This window comes from Panicum hallii, chromosome 6, assembly GCF_002211085.1.
Source record: "Panicum hallii strain FIL2 chromosome 6, PHallii_v3.1, whole genome shotgun sequence".
Lineage (NCBI taxonomy): Eukaryota > Viridiplantae > Streptophyta > Magnoliopsida > Poales > Poaceae > Panicum > Panicum hallii.
Window position 1 is genome coordinate 912,707 of NC_038047.1, and position 12,517 is coordinate 925,223.

Here is a 12,517-nt window from a genome sequence, read left to right on the forward strand (position 1 = left end):
CCGACAAGATGGCAAAAACGATTCCTTTGAAAGAAAGAAATAAAAAAATCATTTTTACAACTATATAAGAGGGCTGCACAGTGCTCGATCGAACGCACTTGCAGTTGCAGCTTGATGGTGTTGACCAACAATGATCATCCATCCCAGCACCTTGTTTGAGCTCGTTCCTGCATGTTGCACTGCAGCAGTCTGAAAATGGCATGTCTTAGGCCCCTCTGACCCTGAGCATCAGTGCAAAAGGACCAATCGAACAGAGCTACCGCACTATGCAGATTAACATGAATCAGCCAACGCACACGCATGAGCTCAGAGCATCAGGTAGAGCATTACCAACCATGCAAAATTTCATTTACACAAACGTCGGTCAGGCATTAGCATGTGTTTCTTCTTCTTTATTCCTATCAAATTACACGATAGAGTAAAAAGAAAAAAAAAAGGACGGAATACTGGTCACGTTCTCAGCCAGGAATGCCCATCTCCTGCTTTATTAACACCTTACAGAGAATTCCTGAGGTGTCAGGCCTGAATCAATCAATACACACGCGCTTTTGGAGGGAATGACTCGACTTCGTCGTCCAATGTGTTCATGTGCACTGGCCTGTACGCCAATCGAACCTTCTCGTTCTCCCAGTACCTGTACAAGAAGAAACATCCGTAAATCTAGATGTCATTACTGAATCAGACAACTGTGTTTCCTTCAGCCGACTTCTCTGAGCACCTTTCGTTTTATGGCCACAATAGATGTTGGCTGTTAAATTCATGTTCCAAGATTTTATTTTTAATAACCTACTGATGCATGATATATGTTGCTACTGCTTTGCAAATACGTTTTACATTTGTTCAAGCACAACTTATTTTCCTTGAGTCTGTAGATCGGCTTCTGTGGAGCTGCGACATCTGTCGTGTAAATGATGCAGCATAACAGGAGAAATTGTTTTGACATTATTTCTGGACTTAATGAACAGAAATACTTACCCCAGTGAGTGCTTCATCCAGTTCTCATCGTCTCTTGTCTGTCAACATGGAGGGGGAAAAAAGATTATTATAACATATAAGCATGTGGTATAAGTAAAAGGGAAAAAGTATAAAAGGAAACAGAGAGAGCAGCTGCAAACCGTGAAATCTTCACGAGCATGAGCTCCTCTGCTTTCCTTCCGAGCCTCCGCTGAATACATAGTTATGCATGCATTTATCAACAGATTTTCCAGCTCAAGGGTCTCTATCAAGTCAGAGTTCCTGTGAAAACAAATCACAAAGGAATAAAATGGATGAAAAATGAAACAAACAAGCCAGATAAGTTGAACAAATCTTTTGAGGAAGATTGAACATACCAAATGAGACTCCGATCACTGAGCTTCACATCATGAAAACTCTCCCATGTTTTGCTAATCAGCTCACAACCTAATAAACAAAAGGTTGGTGAGAATAGATGGTGATTTTGTTTTCCACGGATACCAGCCTTCTATTAATAATTCTCAGCAGTTTATCATGACAGGTGACAACACACAGTTTCCAGGGATATACCAGCCTTCTAATAATAGCTCTCAGCAGTTTATCATGACAGGTGACAATACTCAGTAGAGCAAGGTGTAGAACTAGACAGAGGACATGAGGAATACCTTCTTCAAGAGTTTCTTGTGTACGGAATACAGCAGCATTATTTTGCATAACACGCTGCATGTTGAGACGGATCTTGGAAGTTGGCAATGACCCATTGGCATTCCTCAGTTTGTCCAACCAGGCTATGGTCTTTTCTCCAGCATCTTTTTCAAGAGGTTTCTGCTTCTGACCTATAACACGGTGCAACATTGATTAGGAGCATCAGGAAGAGAAAAAAGGCGATGAATTACCAAGTACCAAGAAAAAATCTTGCCTGGCTTAGAAATATTGGCAACCCTGTTTGCACAAGCTCTGCCAAAAACAACTATGTCAAGAAGTGAATTTGCGCCTAGACGATTTGCACCATGGACAGATGCACATGCAGCTTCACCAGCAGCCAACAGACCAGGAACAACAGCATCTGGATTATCACCCTTGATATCCACTACCTGTTATGCAGAACAAGAGAATAGAATTTCTATTATAATACCGGCAAGTTAAACCCATACTAATCATGTTTACTGCACATTCAGTACAAACCTCCCCATGGTAGTTTGTTGGGATACCACCCATATTGTAGTGCACAGTAGGCAAAACTGGAATTGGCTCCTTGGTGACATCAACACCAGCAAAAATGGCAGCAGTTTCAGAAATACCAGGAAGCCTTTCCTTCAGAACCTCAGGGGGCAGATGGTTCAGATGCAAATAAATGTGGTCCTTCAATGGCCCTACAGTATCAGATGAAAAGACAAGTTCCATGAGGAAGGAAGGAGAACCTCTAGGTACCCAACATGAAATTAGTGGTGTAGCACGTACCAACACCACGGCCTTCTCTAATTTCCATTGTCATCGATCTTGAAACAACATCACGAGAAGCAAGATCTTTTGCAGTAGGAGCATATCGTTCCATGAACCGTTCGCCTTCACTGTTTCTAAGGATACCACCTTCACCACGGGAACCTGATGACAAAATGAGAACAGAGTATATAAATTGTCAGAAAAAAGAATACCATTCACAAGCAGAAATATACCATCAAGAGACTTGTTTACAAACAAATGAATTGCCTAAGCTAAGCACAAGAAGAAATGGTTGGATATATACAACCTTCAGTAATCAGGCATCCAGCACCATAAATGCCCGTAGGATGGAACTGCACAAACTCAAGATCCTGCAATTGCATATATGAGGTAAGCATGATCAGGACAGGAACATGGGCAAATAGCTAAAGCTAATAACACAGCCCAGGATAAAAGGACTCACTTGAAGAGGTAAACCAGCACGTGCGACCATAGCATTGCCATCTCCAGTACAGGTGTGTGCTGAGGTTGCTGAGAAATAGGCCCTGCCATAACCCTATGTTCATAAAGCAAAAGCAAACTCATCACTATTGTTGACATAAACAAACAATTCTGTCCCCAAATTTGTAAGGTGGCTTACTCCTGTGGCTAGAATTGTATTAGAAGCACGGAAACGGTGAAGGGTGCCATCCTCCATGTTTAAGGCAATGACTCCCTGACAGTTGCCTGGAAATTGATGCAAGTTTATTAATAGAAGTTTAACCATGGACTGCTTAAGCTTCACATGTCACCCAATCAAGTAGTAAGAAAAATACAGGCACGTGATGGAATTATGAAAATTAGTGCAATTATAGGAGTAGGCAAGTAATCCTAACTACTAGAAAGAACTAATATATTTTATAAGCAAACCTAGGTTCATTAAACACCATAGTAATTAAAAGAAACCAACACAGCAATAATGGGTTAAGACATAAAAGTGCTACAATCACGTAAGCCCAACAAAGCACCGAAGCTTGGGAAAAGGGTATAGAGCAACTAGTAGCAACCTATGGAATTCTTCTTTGATCCACCCTTTTAAGTCTTGCAGTAAAGTACTAGGTAAAAAGGAAATTGACAGCATAAAAAAAACTTTCTTACCTTCATTGTCCATGATAAGGTCTAATGCAAAATATTCCACGAAAAACTGAGTATTGTGCTTCATTGCTTGACCATAAAGTGTGTGTAGCATAGCATGTCCTGTTCTGTCAGCAGCACAGGCACAGCGGTAGGCTTGTCCACCTGATGATTATACACAGTTAGAGCAAGCAGACTAATAAGTGAGAGAGTGCTTTTCAAACAAGTTCCAGAACTATGACCTTTTCCAAAATCTAAGCTCTGTCCTCCAAAGGCGCGTTGGTATATCTTTCCCTCTTCGGTTCTTGAAAATGGCAATCCATAGTTCTCAAGCTCTATAACAGCTTTTGGTGCTTCTCTGCACATATATTGAATAGAATCCTGGTCACCTGGAAATGGATGAGAATGGCAAATTAAAAAGAAAAAATTGTCAAACTTATGACACTTGGATAATTGCTTGAAGATATCATTCCCTGTTAACCCTTATTAAGAAAAATTATTTTAAGCTAAAGATGACAGTGTTTTTCCAATGAAATCCAATTATGATGAATTAGCTTACCAAGCCAATCGCTTCCCTTAACAGTGTCATACATATGCCACCTCCAATCATCTTCGCTCATGTTTCCAAGTGCAGCATTTATGCCTCCCTGATATCACATTCTTGCAAGTTTAATGGCTTAATGCATAAAATGGCAGTGCATTTTACTAGAGCAAATATTCGTGAATCAATGCTGAAAAACTTGCATCCAACCTCAGATCAACTGAACAAAATAAAACTGCTGCTGTGCTGGTTGAGCCATGTGAACTAGGGTTATCAAAGGTATGAAACGAAGAAAATTTTAACTAGAAACAAGAGGACCGACATCACAATACAAGAATAACTTTATGGCAAACTAATACACATATTAGTCATGGCTGGTCAGTATGTTGAAACTAATTTTGATTACATAGACAAGTTTTATGCTATATGTTTTTTTGCCCCTACCATAATGCCAATTATAGAACCCCAAAATCACACTTCCACCATAAGGAAGTGCTGGATTAAAAGAAGATCGCCCATGACTCCTTCAAATAAAATGGACACAACCTATTACTCAAGCTAGCAGCTCAGCACTAGTTAACAACATTTCACTAGTTTAAGCATTCAATTAGAATGTTACTGCACAGAAATCATGCCACTGAGCAAACGAGATGCCCAAATCCAATTTAAGCGAAACAAAACCAATTAGCGACAATCATGTCCGCAGAAAACAGTTGCCACATCATCACAGGCAGCATCTTCTATTAAAGGCAATAGACCTAGCAACTGTTGGATACCTAAAAGCTGAAGCTTGTTTGTGCATGACAACTAGGATTATACAAAGAATGGTGCCAAGAAAACTTCAAGTGCATTACCAGGCAACATATAAAGAGACAACACAATGGCAAAGTAATACAAACCCATACACGACAATGGTTTCTGTTTAATTCCATACAAAACTGAAAACTCTTGGCACTTAATTTTTCCACCCCTAACTGACAGCGAATTTTGAAAGCCAAACATCACGCTTCATCCTGCTCAACTAAAAGCAGATGCCCCATGCCTCCCTGCTCGTTGCAACAAAATGGATGCAATGCAACCTTGTGGTCAAGCTTGCTCAGATCCAGTTAACGAAATTAAACCCTTATGACACCTGATCAGCTAGCACACAACTACCCTAAAATAATCCCACCAACGAAATGAGGATCCTAAGAAAACCTTTTTAATTACTTAGCGCATGGGAAGCCTTTCAGTGGGACCCGAAGCAAACAGTAGCAGCTATTCAGCAGGCGCAATAGCGTTACCTGTGCGGCGACAGTGTGCGAGCGCGTGGGGAAGAGCTTGGTGATGCATGCCGTGTTGAAGCCGTGCTCGGAGAGGCCGATCGCCGCACGGAGCCCCGCGCCGCCGGCCCCCACCACCACCGCGTCGTACGTGTGGTCCACCACCGTGTAGAACGACTGCAAACGAACGGGATCAGTCACGGCATTCTCGTCCGGACCGGACAACGGCAAATCGCCGGTTCCACGACGAACGACCAACAAGCGGACGGGGGAATCCGGAAAAGGGAAGTGGATCGGTCGAGCGGAGTGAGGCGGATCAGGAGTCGTACCGGTGCCGTGGAGAGGAGCCTGGAGGCGGAGGCCTTGGCCCTGGAGAGGCCCCGCGAGACGCAGCTGCGCCACATCGCGAGCGGAGCGGATCTCGCGGCGGCGGCGAGCGCGTGAGGAGAGCGGTGGAGAGGAAGAGGAGAGCGGCGGTGGAGAAAGACGAGACGACGGCGGGGGGAGGTTGGCAGGGGAAGGTCGTTCTGTTTCGTTTATTCTCGGGAGGTAGGGCTTTGGAAGGGACCACTTTGCCCTTCAAATTTCTGGAGTTTTTACGGCAATACCATTTTTCTTTTTTCTTTTTTTGCGGAATACTACCATTCCTTATTTTATCATTTTCACCTACTTTTACTTTTTCTTTTTGGCATTCTGTTTGACATAACACTTATGTTCTTGAATCAATTTTTTCTTTGAGTTTAATGAGAATAGCTAGCTCGTTGTGCTCTGTTTTCCCCGTCGAGCCATTCCTCGGCAACTCAATATTTGAGTGCACTCTACACTTATAATACCCATGATTTATTAATGGATTAAATTCAAGGATTTGCAGTTTGAATTAAGGGAGAAAAAAGGCTTGATAAACTGTAATTGACACCATAAATGTCAGAGGAAAATCAAATTAATTGTCACACATCTTGATCGTACTATGCTTTAAGAACAGCGCAACCCTTGCAAAAAGATCAGGTATGCGGTATACGGAACTTATATTATACTCAAGTGATTTTATTTACAGCAAATTAAATAGGTTTACACACAGAAATTTTCTTGTGCAGATAAAATCATGGGCAGCCTACCGCTAGTAAATCAGCTTGACAAAAAGAAAAAGGGATCGAGAAGGGTAAATGCGTAAAGCGATTAAGGTTGATGGGCTCCTTTCCTTGTCGTGAGGGAATTCTTGCGTGCTCGAGTGGAGGGCGCCACGGCCACGATCGTGCCTTGAGAAAACGATACGCGGCGCGGCCGTCGCCCAAGCAAAACACAAAGCTTTGCACGCACGAGGAGGCTCTCATCACTGGTCATCGGCTACAGGAGCGTGTCCACTTTTTTTTTTCTTTTCATTTCTCTTCACGTGCAGATCTTGATGCTTGATGACTCGTATGCCAATTAATTCGATGGTTTGGAATGTTTTCGGCCCGCCACGCAGGTGGCGGTCGGGGGGGGGTCCTATGTCGCTATCGGAAGCTGGATAAGACCAATACATTAGAGGCCCATTAGGCCCAATTACTGTTTATCTTCTTTCTTTCGCCGGGCTGCCTCCGCCCCTGCCTCCTCCTTTCTTCTCCCCGGCCGACGGCTGCCACCGCCACGCCGCCCGCCCCCACCCCCTCGACCTCACTCTTCCTGGGTGTCCTCAAGCCCGTGGCCGGCACTGCCCACCAAGGATCTTGCCCTGCCCCGCCGGCGGCGCTCCCGCACCACCTCGCCCTCCGCCCATCCTCCACCGCCCCCAGCCCCCTCCTCTTCTATGGCCGGGGAGGCTATTAAAGCCTCCAAGATCCCGGTAACCCCAAACCCTAACTGCCGCCGCCTCTATCACCTCCCCAGCCCGCTCCCCCCACCTCCCACACGACCGCGCGCCGGAGAGCGAGCGACCGCGACACGGGTGAGAGCTGAGAGCCGAGAGAAGGAAGAAGATAGAGAAAGGATCGGATGGAGAACGTGGAAGCCATATAGCTTCCGAAAGCTATATGGGTGCGGCAGGTGTCGGTGGGCCGCGGAGTGGGCTACGCCCCACTAGGCTTTATTGGCTGCCCGATGGGGAGTTTTTTTTTTTGGAGAGAGAGGGGCTACCGCGCTCTGCTTTGGGCCGTGTTCACAGCACTTGCTTGGCTGACAAGAAGCTTCATCAGGAATGATGGAAGGAAACAAGTTCAGGCAGCGTCGCGGCCATTCTAGCTGAGTTGACATTATGTCATTGCAGCAGTCCTTGTTCTCACTGTGTCCAACAAATTTAGTTTTGCATGTGGCGCAGAATAACAAGATCGAAATGATATTGGAAAACGAATGTCAAAACATGATTACGTACATCAATACTCCCAAACACGACCATAATTTCATCTAGTTTCAAAATATTTCACTCCAAAGCACGAACTACCAAAGAAAATGAGCCGCGAGAGTTGATCCAATAAGCTTTGTCAATCAAGTGATCACTGCATGGGCAACCTCACGCCGGCAAGCTCACCGCGTCCATGAACTCCTCGTCGGCGAGGAGCCTCTCGAGCGCGTCCGAAGCCAAGCACAGCTCCAGCGACACGCTCCCTCCCCGCTCCGGCCCCTCGAACACCGCCGCCTTGCCGTCCGTCTTGTTCCCCGCGCCGCTCCGCATGGTCACCGGCCTCCCCCACCCGAAGTCGTTCCCGAACACGTCGAGCCACGTCGAGCTCCCGGTCGCCAGCGCCGTGCCGGCGGAGGACAGGTCGCTGATGAACATGAGCTCCGGCCGCCGGACCCACCGCTCCAGCGACTGCCTCATGGTCGCCTCGTCGAACGACGCCACGGCGCGGTTCAGCAGCCACGCCGTCCAGCCCAGCCCCTTCTCCTCGATCTCGCCGGCGGTGGCCTCGGCCTTGCCGAACGCCACGGCGTTGCCGACGTACCCCGGCGGCATGCCCTCCACGCGCCCCCGGCAGTCGATGAGGACGGAGTAGGACGTGACCTGCTCCGGCGGCATGCGCCGCGCGCGGCACGAGGCTCGCCAGAGGTGCGCCACGACCGCCTGGAGCGGCGAGATGGCGGCGGCGGCGGCCGTGCCGGCCACCTCGCCGTTCGCCCGCGCCGTGAGCTCGCTGACGCTCGCGGTGGAGAAGGTGACGAAGCATTCCCGCACCGTCGCCCGCTCGACCGGCCGCGCGATGTCACCCAGCTTGCCGAACGGCAGAGGGATCGGCACGGGCCAGGCCTCGACGGACCACCGCTGGAGCACCGGCGCCGGCGTGGAGAGCTCGCGCGGGTCGTCGCCGCTGGCGCCGACGCCGCGCCGGTGGATCTCCGCCCAGGTGTTGACGAAGTGCCAGAACGCGGCGCCGTCCGCGACGGAGTGGTTCAGCGTCATGCCGACGAAGACGCCGTCGGCGAGCTCGGTGACCTGCACGGACACCAGCGGGAGGGCCTCGACTGCGGCGTCGGCGCCGAGAGCCGGGTCGAACGAGTGGAGCTCATCCCGGACTACCGACGGCGTGTAGACCGAGGAGACGATGTCCGCCGCGGCGACGCCAGGAGCCGCGGCGTGCACGAACTCGGCGCCCTCGCCGGTGCACCGGAGGGACACCGTCACGGTCCCGTCGCCGCGCTCCTCGGAGGCGAGCCGGCCGGCGAGCGGGTAGAACAGGCGCAGGGCGCGCGCGAACGAGGACTCGAGGGCGTCGACGAGGCCGACGCCGGAGACCGGAGGCGGCTCGGGCAGGAGGATGCCCTTCTGGATGGAGTCGGTGCGGATCAGGCGTAGGTCCAGCGGCGTGAGGTGGATCACCTCGAGCTCCCCCTTCAGCGGCGGCGTCGACGGGCGCACCATGCGCCGGGAGACGACCCGGACGCGGCCCCCGGTGGCGCCCTCCATGAGTGTGTGCTTGAATTGAGCCAACGTGTTCGGAGATGCTTGTCCGAAGAGTATGTATGGACATATAGTCCATGAAATGCTGACTTATTTAATCCCGAGGCTACATATTAAATCGAAAGGAGGAAGATTGAAGAGGGACGCTTCCCTGAGCATGTAGTGCGATATTAATGGGCCGCAGAGTGGGCTACGCGCCACTGGGCTTTGTGGGCTGCGGTCTGAGCCGACCCGTATACGGAACATGGGCCATAAGCTCAGGCTCGAAGGACGCTGCTCATGGATGGGATGCTTAACCACTAAGCATTATTTATCTAGTAGGAACGAATCGAATCTTCCATCTCTCTTCTTCTCTCTCCCTCAGAGTCTTCTCCTCGCTTCCTGCAGTCCCTGTTGGCGTGTTCTCTGAATGTGTCTGACCAACAGATTTTGCACGCGCCGCAGCAAGCAGCGACCATGCAGTAGTACCAAGTTTTCCTCTGACCTGCCAAGGCTCCGTGGATTTGGCGTTCATGCGTGACATATGTAGCACAAGACTAAGCACAACAGCGCATCCAGAATCTCAACCTTTCACATGATCGAGCACCTTGACATGACGACTCCGCCAGCTACAGTGCTGAGTGCTGACGATATCTAGCTTTGTTTCATCTCATCGTGCAACAAAATTAGAACAATGTAATAACAATCTCAAAATGCATGCAATCAATGAAATAACAGAATAAATGATATTCAAAGACAAATAATTAACAAGTCAAGACAGCCGGTGCGGCATCAATATTCAATACTCTCAAGTATTTGGTGACTAGCTACGATTCTGGCTAATAATGAAGCTGTGTTCGATCACCTTACTTTGCCATAGTAAAAGCACATTATTTCCTGGTAGTAATAATCGCTGTGACACGACCTTTATAGAACTTCATAATTTCAAAATAAGTGTTTGACTCACAATGCTAAAGAAACAAGCACACTAATAACATACTGAACTAGCCAAACTAAACGAACCACGAGAGTTGATTCTTATTCACCAACAGTCGAGGCGGCATACATGCACATGCAACAAACATGCTAATGTGCATCACGACAGGTTGTCAACGATGTGATTAATGCACGGCGGTCAACCCCGGCCCTCACGCCGGCAAGCTTACCGCGTTCATGAACTCCTCGTCGGCGACGAGCCTCGCGAGCGCGTCCGGCGCCATGCACACCTCCAGCGACATGCTCCCTCCCCGTTCCGGCCCCTCGAACACCGTCGCCTTGCCGTCGGCCTTGTTCCCGGCGCCGCTCCGGACGGCCACCGGCTTCCCCCACCCGAAGTCATTCCCGAACACGTCGAACCGCGGCGAACTCCCCGTCACCAGCGCCGTGCCGGCGGACGACAGGTTGCTCATGTACGTGAAGTCCGGCTCCCGGACCCACCGCTCCAGCGACTGCCTCATGGTCGCCTCGTCGAACGACGCCACGGCGCGGTTCAGCAGCCACGCCGTCCAGCCCAGCCCCTTCTCCTCGATCTCGCCGGCGGTGGCCTCGGCCTTGCCGAACACCATGGCGTTGCCGACGTAGCCCGGGGGTATGCCATTGACGCGCCCCCGGCACCCGACGACTACCGAGTAGAACGTGCCCTGCTCCGGCGGGAGGCACCGGGCGCGGCAGACGGCTCGCCAGAGGTGCGCCAAGACTGCCTGGAGCGAGGAGATGGCGGCGGTGGCCGTGCCGGCCATCTCGTCGTTCGCCCGAGCCTTGAGCTTCCTGACGCTCGCGGCGGAGAAAGTGAAGAAGCATTCCTGCACTGTCGTTCGCTCGAATCGCCTCACGATGTGCTCCAGCTTTCTGAATGGCATCAGGATTGGCACGGGGCAGGTCTCGAGGAACCACCGCTGGAGCACCGGCAGCGGCGTGGAGAGACCGCGCAGGTCGTCAGTGATGCCAACGCCGCCAGGTCGGTGGATCTCCGACCAGGTGTTGAAGAAGTGCCAGAACGCGGTGCCGTCGCCGACGGAGTGGTTCAACGTCATGCCGACGAACACGCCGTCGGCCAGCTCGGTGACCTGGACGGCCAGCACGGGGAGCGACTCAGTGGCGGCGTCGGCGCCGAGAACCAGCGCCAGCGAGTAGAACTTCCAGACTACGGACGGCGTGTAGAGCGAGGAGACGATGTCCGCGACGGCGACCCCCGGCGCCACGGCGTGCACGAACTCGGCGCCTTCGTCGGTGCACCGCAAGAAGACGGACACGGTCCCATCGCCGCGCTCCTCGGAGGCAAGCCGGCCGGCGAACGGGTAGAACAGCCGCAAGGCGCGCGCGAACGAGGACTGGAGGGCCTTGACGAGGCTGACGCCGGAGACCGGAGGCTTTGGCAGGAGGATGCCCTTCTGGATGTAGTCGATGCTGATCAGGCGTAGGTCCCACGGCGTCAAGTGGATCACCTCGACCTCCTCCTTCGCCGGATGGCAGCCGTTGCCGTTCGCCATCGGCGGCGATGTGAACGGGCGCACCATGCGCCGGGACACGACCTGCACGCCACCATCAGTGCCGCCCTCCATGTGTGGAAGCCGTGCTCTTTGGAAACCGCGTTCTTTGGGCCGCTTGCTTGCATAATTATAATGTTGTATGTACAGGCCTCGATCCCATCTAGCGGTAGGACCATATATAGTAATTTTTGAATTGGTTTGACACGGTTATAATATCTTAACGTTTTAGCATAAATTTCGTTCATATATTAATCTTGCTATGTATTAAAGTAATAAAGTTTCAAATTTTGAAGGAATTTATTAAGGGCCTTTTAATATTCATGGGTCCACATTCAACTACTGTCACACCCAGTTTTAAGGAGAAACTGGATGCATCTCATATGTCGCTAGAATAAAGTTCACACACATATGATAGATGATACAAGTATATATCCGAAACAATGTATATTAAGAGAGAGAGTATTAAATTACTTTATTACATGACCAAAAGTTTTAATGTTAAGCAACCAATAAACGTCTTAAACTAGCAGCAGAACTTCATCTTTACAGGTTGATGACTGGGAGACATACGCCTAGAACTCCTCGAAGTTTTCAGAGAACTGAAACAATTATCTTATTCTGAGCAGCATTGGTTTTAATAAAGTAAGTATAAGTACACTTATGGTTGGTACTCAGCAAGTGGAGTAAATTATATAACATGCAAGGTCAATTTCAAGGAATAGCTGACATGGTTTGACTACGGTAAGCTCTCTTTTAGTTGGTCAAGTTTTATTTAGTAAGCATTAACTAAGTGTAAGTATATATCATAAACCTATAAATAAGTAAAAGCGATAAGTAACAACAATATAAATAAAGAACATCCATT

The 12,517-nt window shown here is 49.5% G+C and overlaps 3 protein-coding genes across 3 annotated transcripts; all 3 read right to left on the minus strand.

Moving 5' to 3' along the window:
- Window positions 1-303: 303 nt before the first annotated feature.
- LOC112897422 (succinate dehydrogenase [ubiquinone] flavoprotein subunit, mitochondrial-like) lies at window positions 304-5,830 on the minus strand. Its single transcript, XM_025965713.1, has 16 exons — window positions 5,643-5,830; window positions 5,335-5,490; window positions 4,070-4,157; window positions 3,753-3,899; window positions 3,535-3,675; window positions 3,038-3,123; window positions 2,861-2,953; window positions 2,705-2,768; window positions 2,416-2,559; window positions 2,140-2,327; window positions 1,874-2,048; window positions 1,620-1,790; window positions 1,332-1,401; window positions 1,116-1,236; window positions 976-1,013; window positions 304-634 (listed from the first exon to the last, which is right to left on the minus strand). Exons 1-16 carry the CDS (start codon window positions 5,715-5,717, stop codon window positions 532-534), a joined length of 1,860 nt encoding a protein of 619 aa, XP_025821498.1. The 5' UTR covers window positions 5,718-5,830; the 3' UTR covers window positions 304-531.
- Window positions 5,831-7,608: 1,778 nt separating this feature from the next.
- LOC112897781 (uncharacterized acetyltransferase At3g50280-like) lies at window positions 7,609-9,306 on the minus strand. The gene has a single exon (XM_025966178.1). The coding sequence runs from the start codon at window positions 9,188-9,190 to the stop codon at window positions 7,799-7,801; it is 1,392 nt and encodes a 463-aa protein (XP_025821963.1). The 5' UTR covers window positions 9,191-9,306; the 3' UTR covers window positions 7,609-7,798.
- A 761-nt stretch (window positions 9,307-10,067) lies between these two features.
- On the minus strand, window positions 10,068-11,762 carry LOC112897492 (uncharacterized acetyltransferase At3g50280-like). Its single transcript, XM_025965798.1, has one exon. It carries the CDS (start codon window positions 11,722-11,724, stop codon window positions 10,312-10,314), a length of 1,413 nt encoding a protein of 470 aa, XP_025821583.1. The 5' UTR covers window positions 11,725-11,762; the 3' UTR covers window positions 10,068-10,311.
- Between the last annotated feature and the right edge of the window lie 755 nt (window positions 11,763-12,517).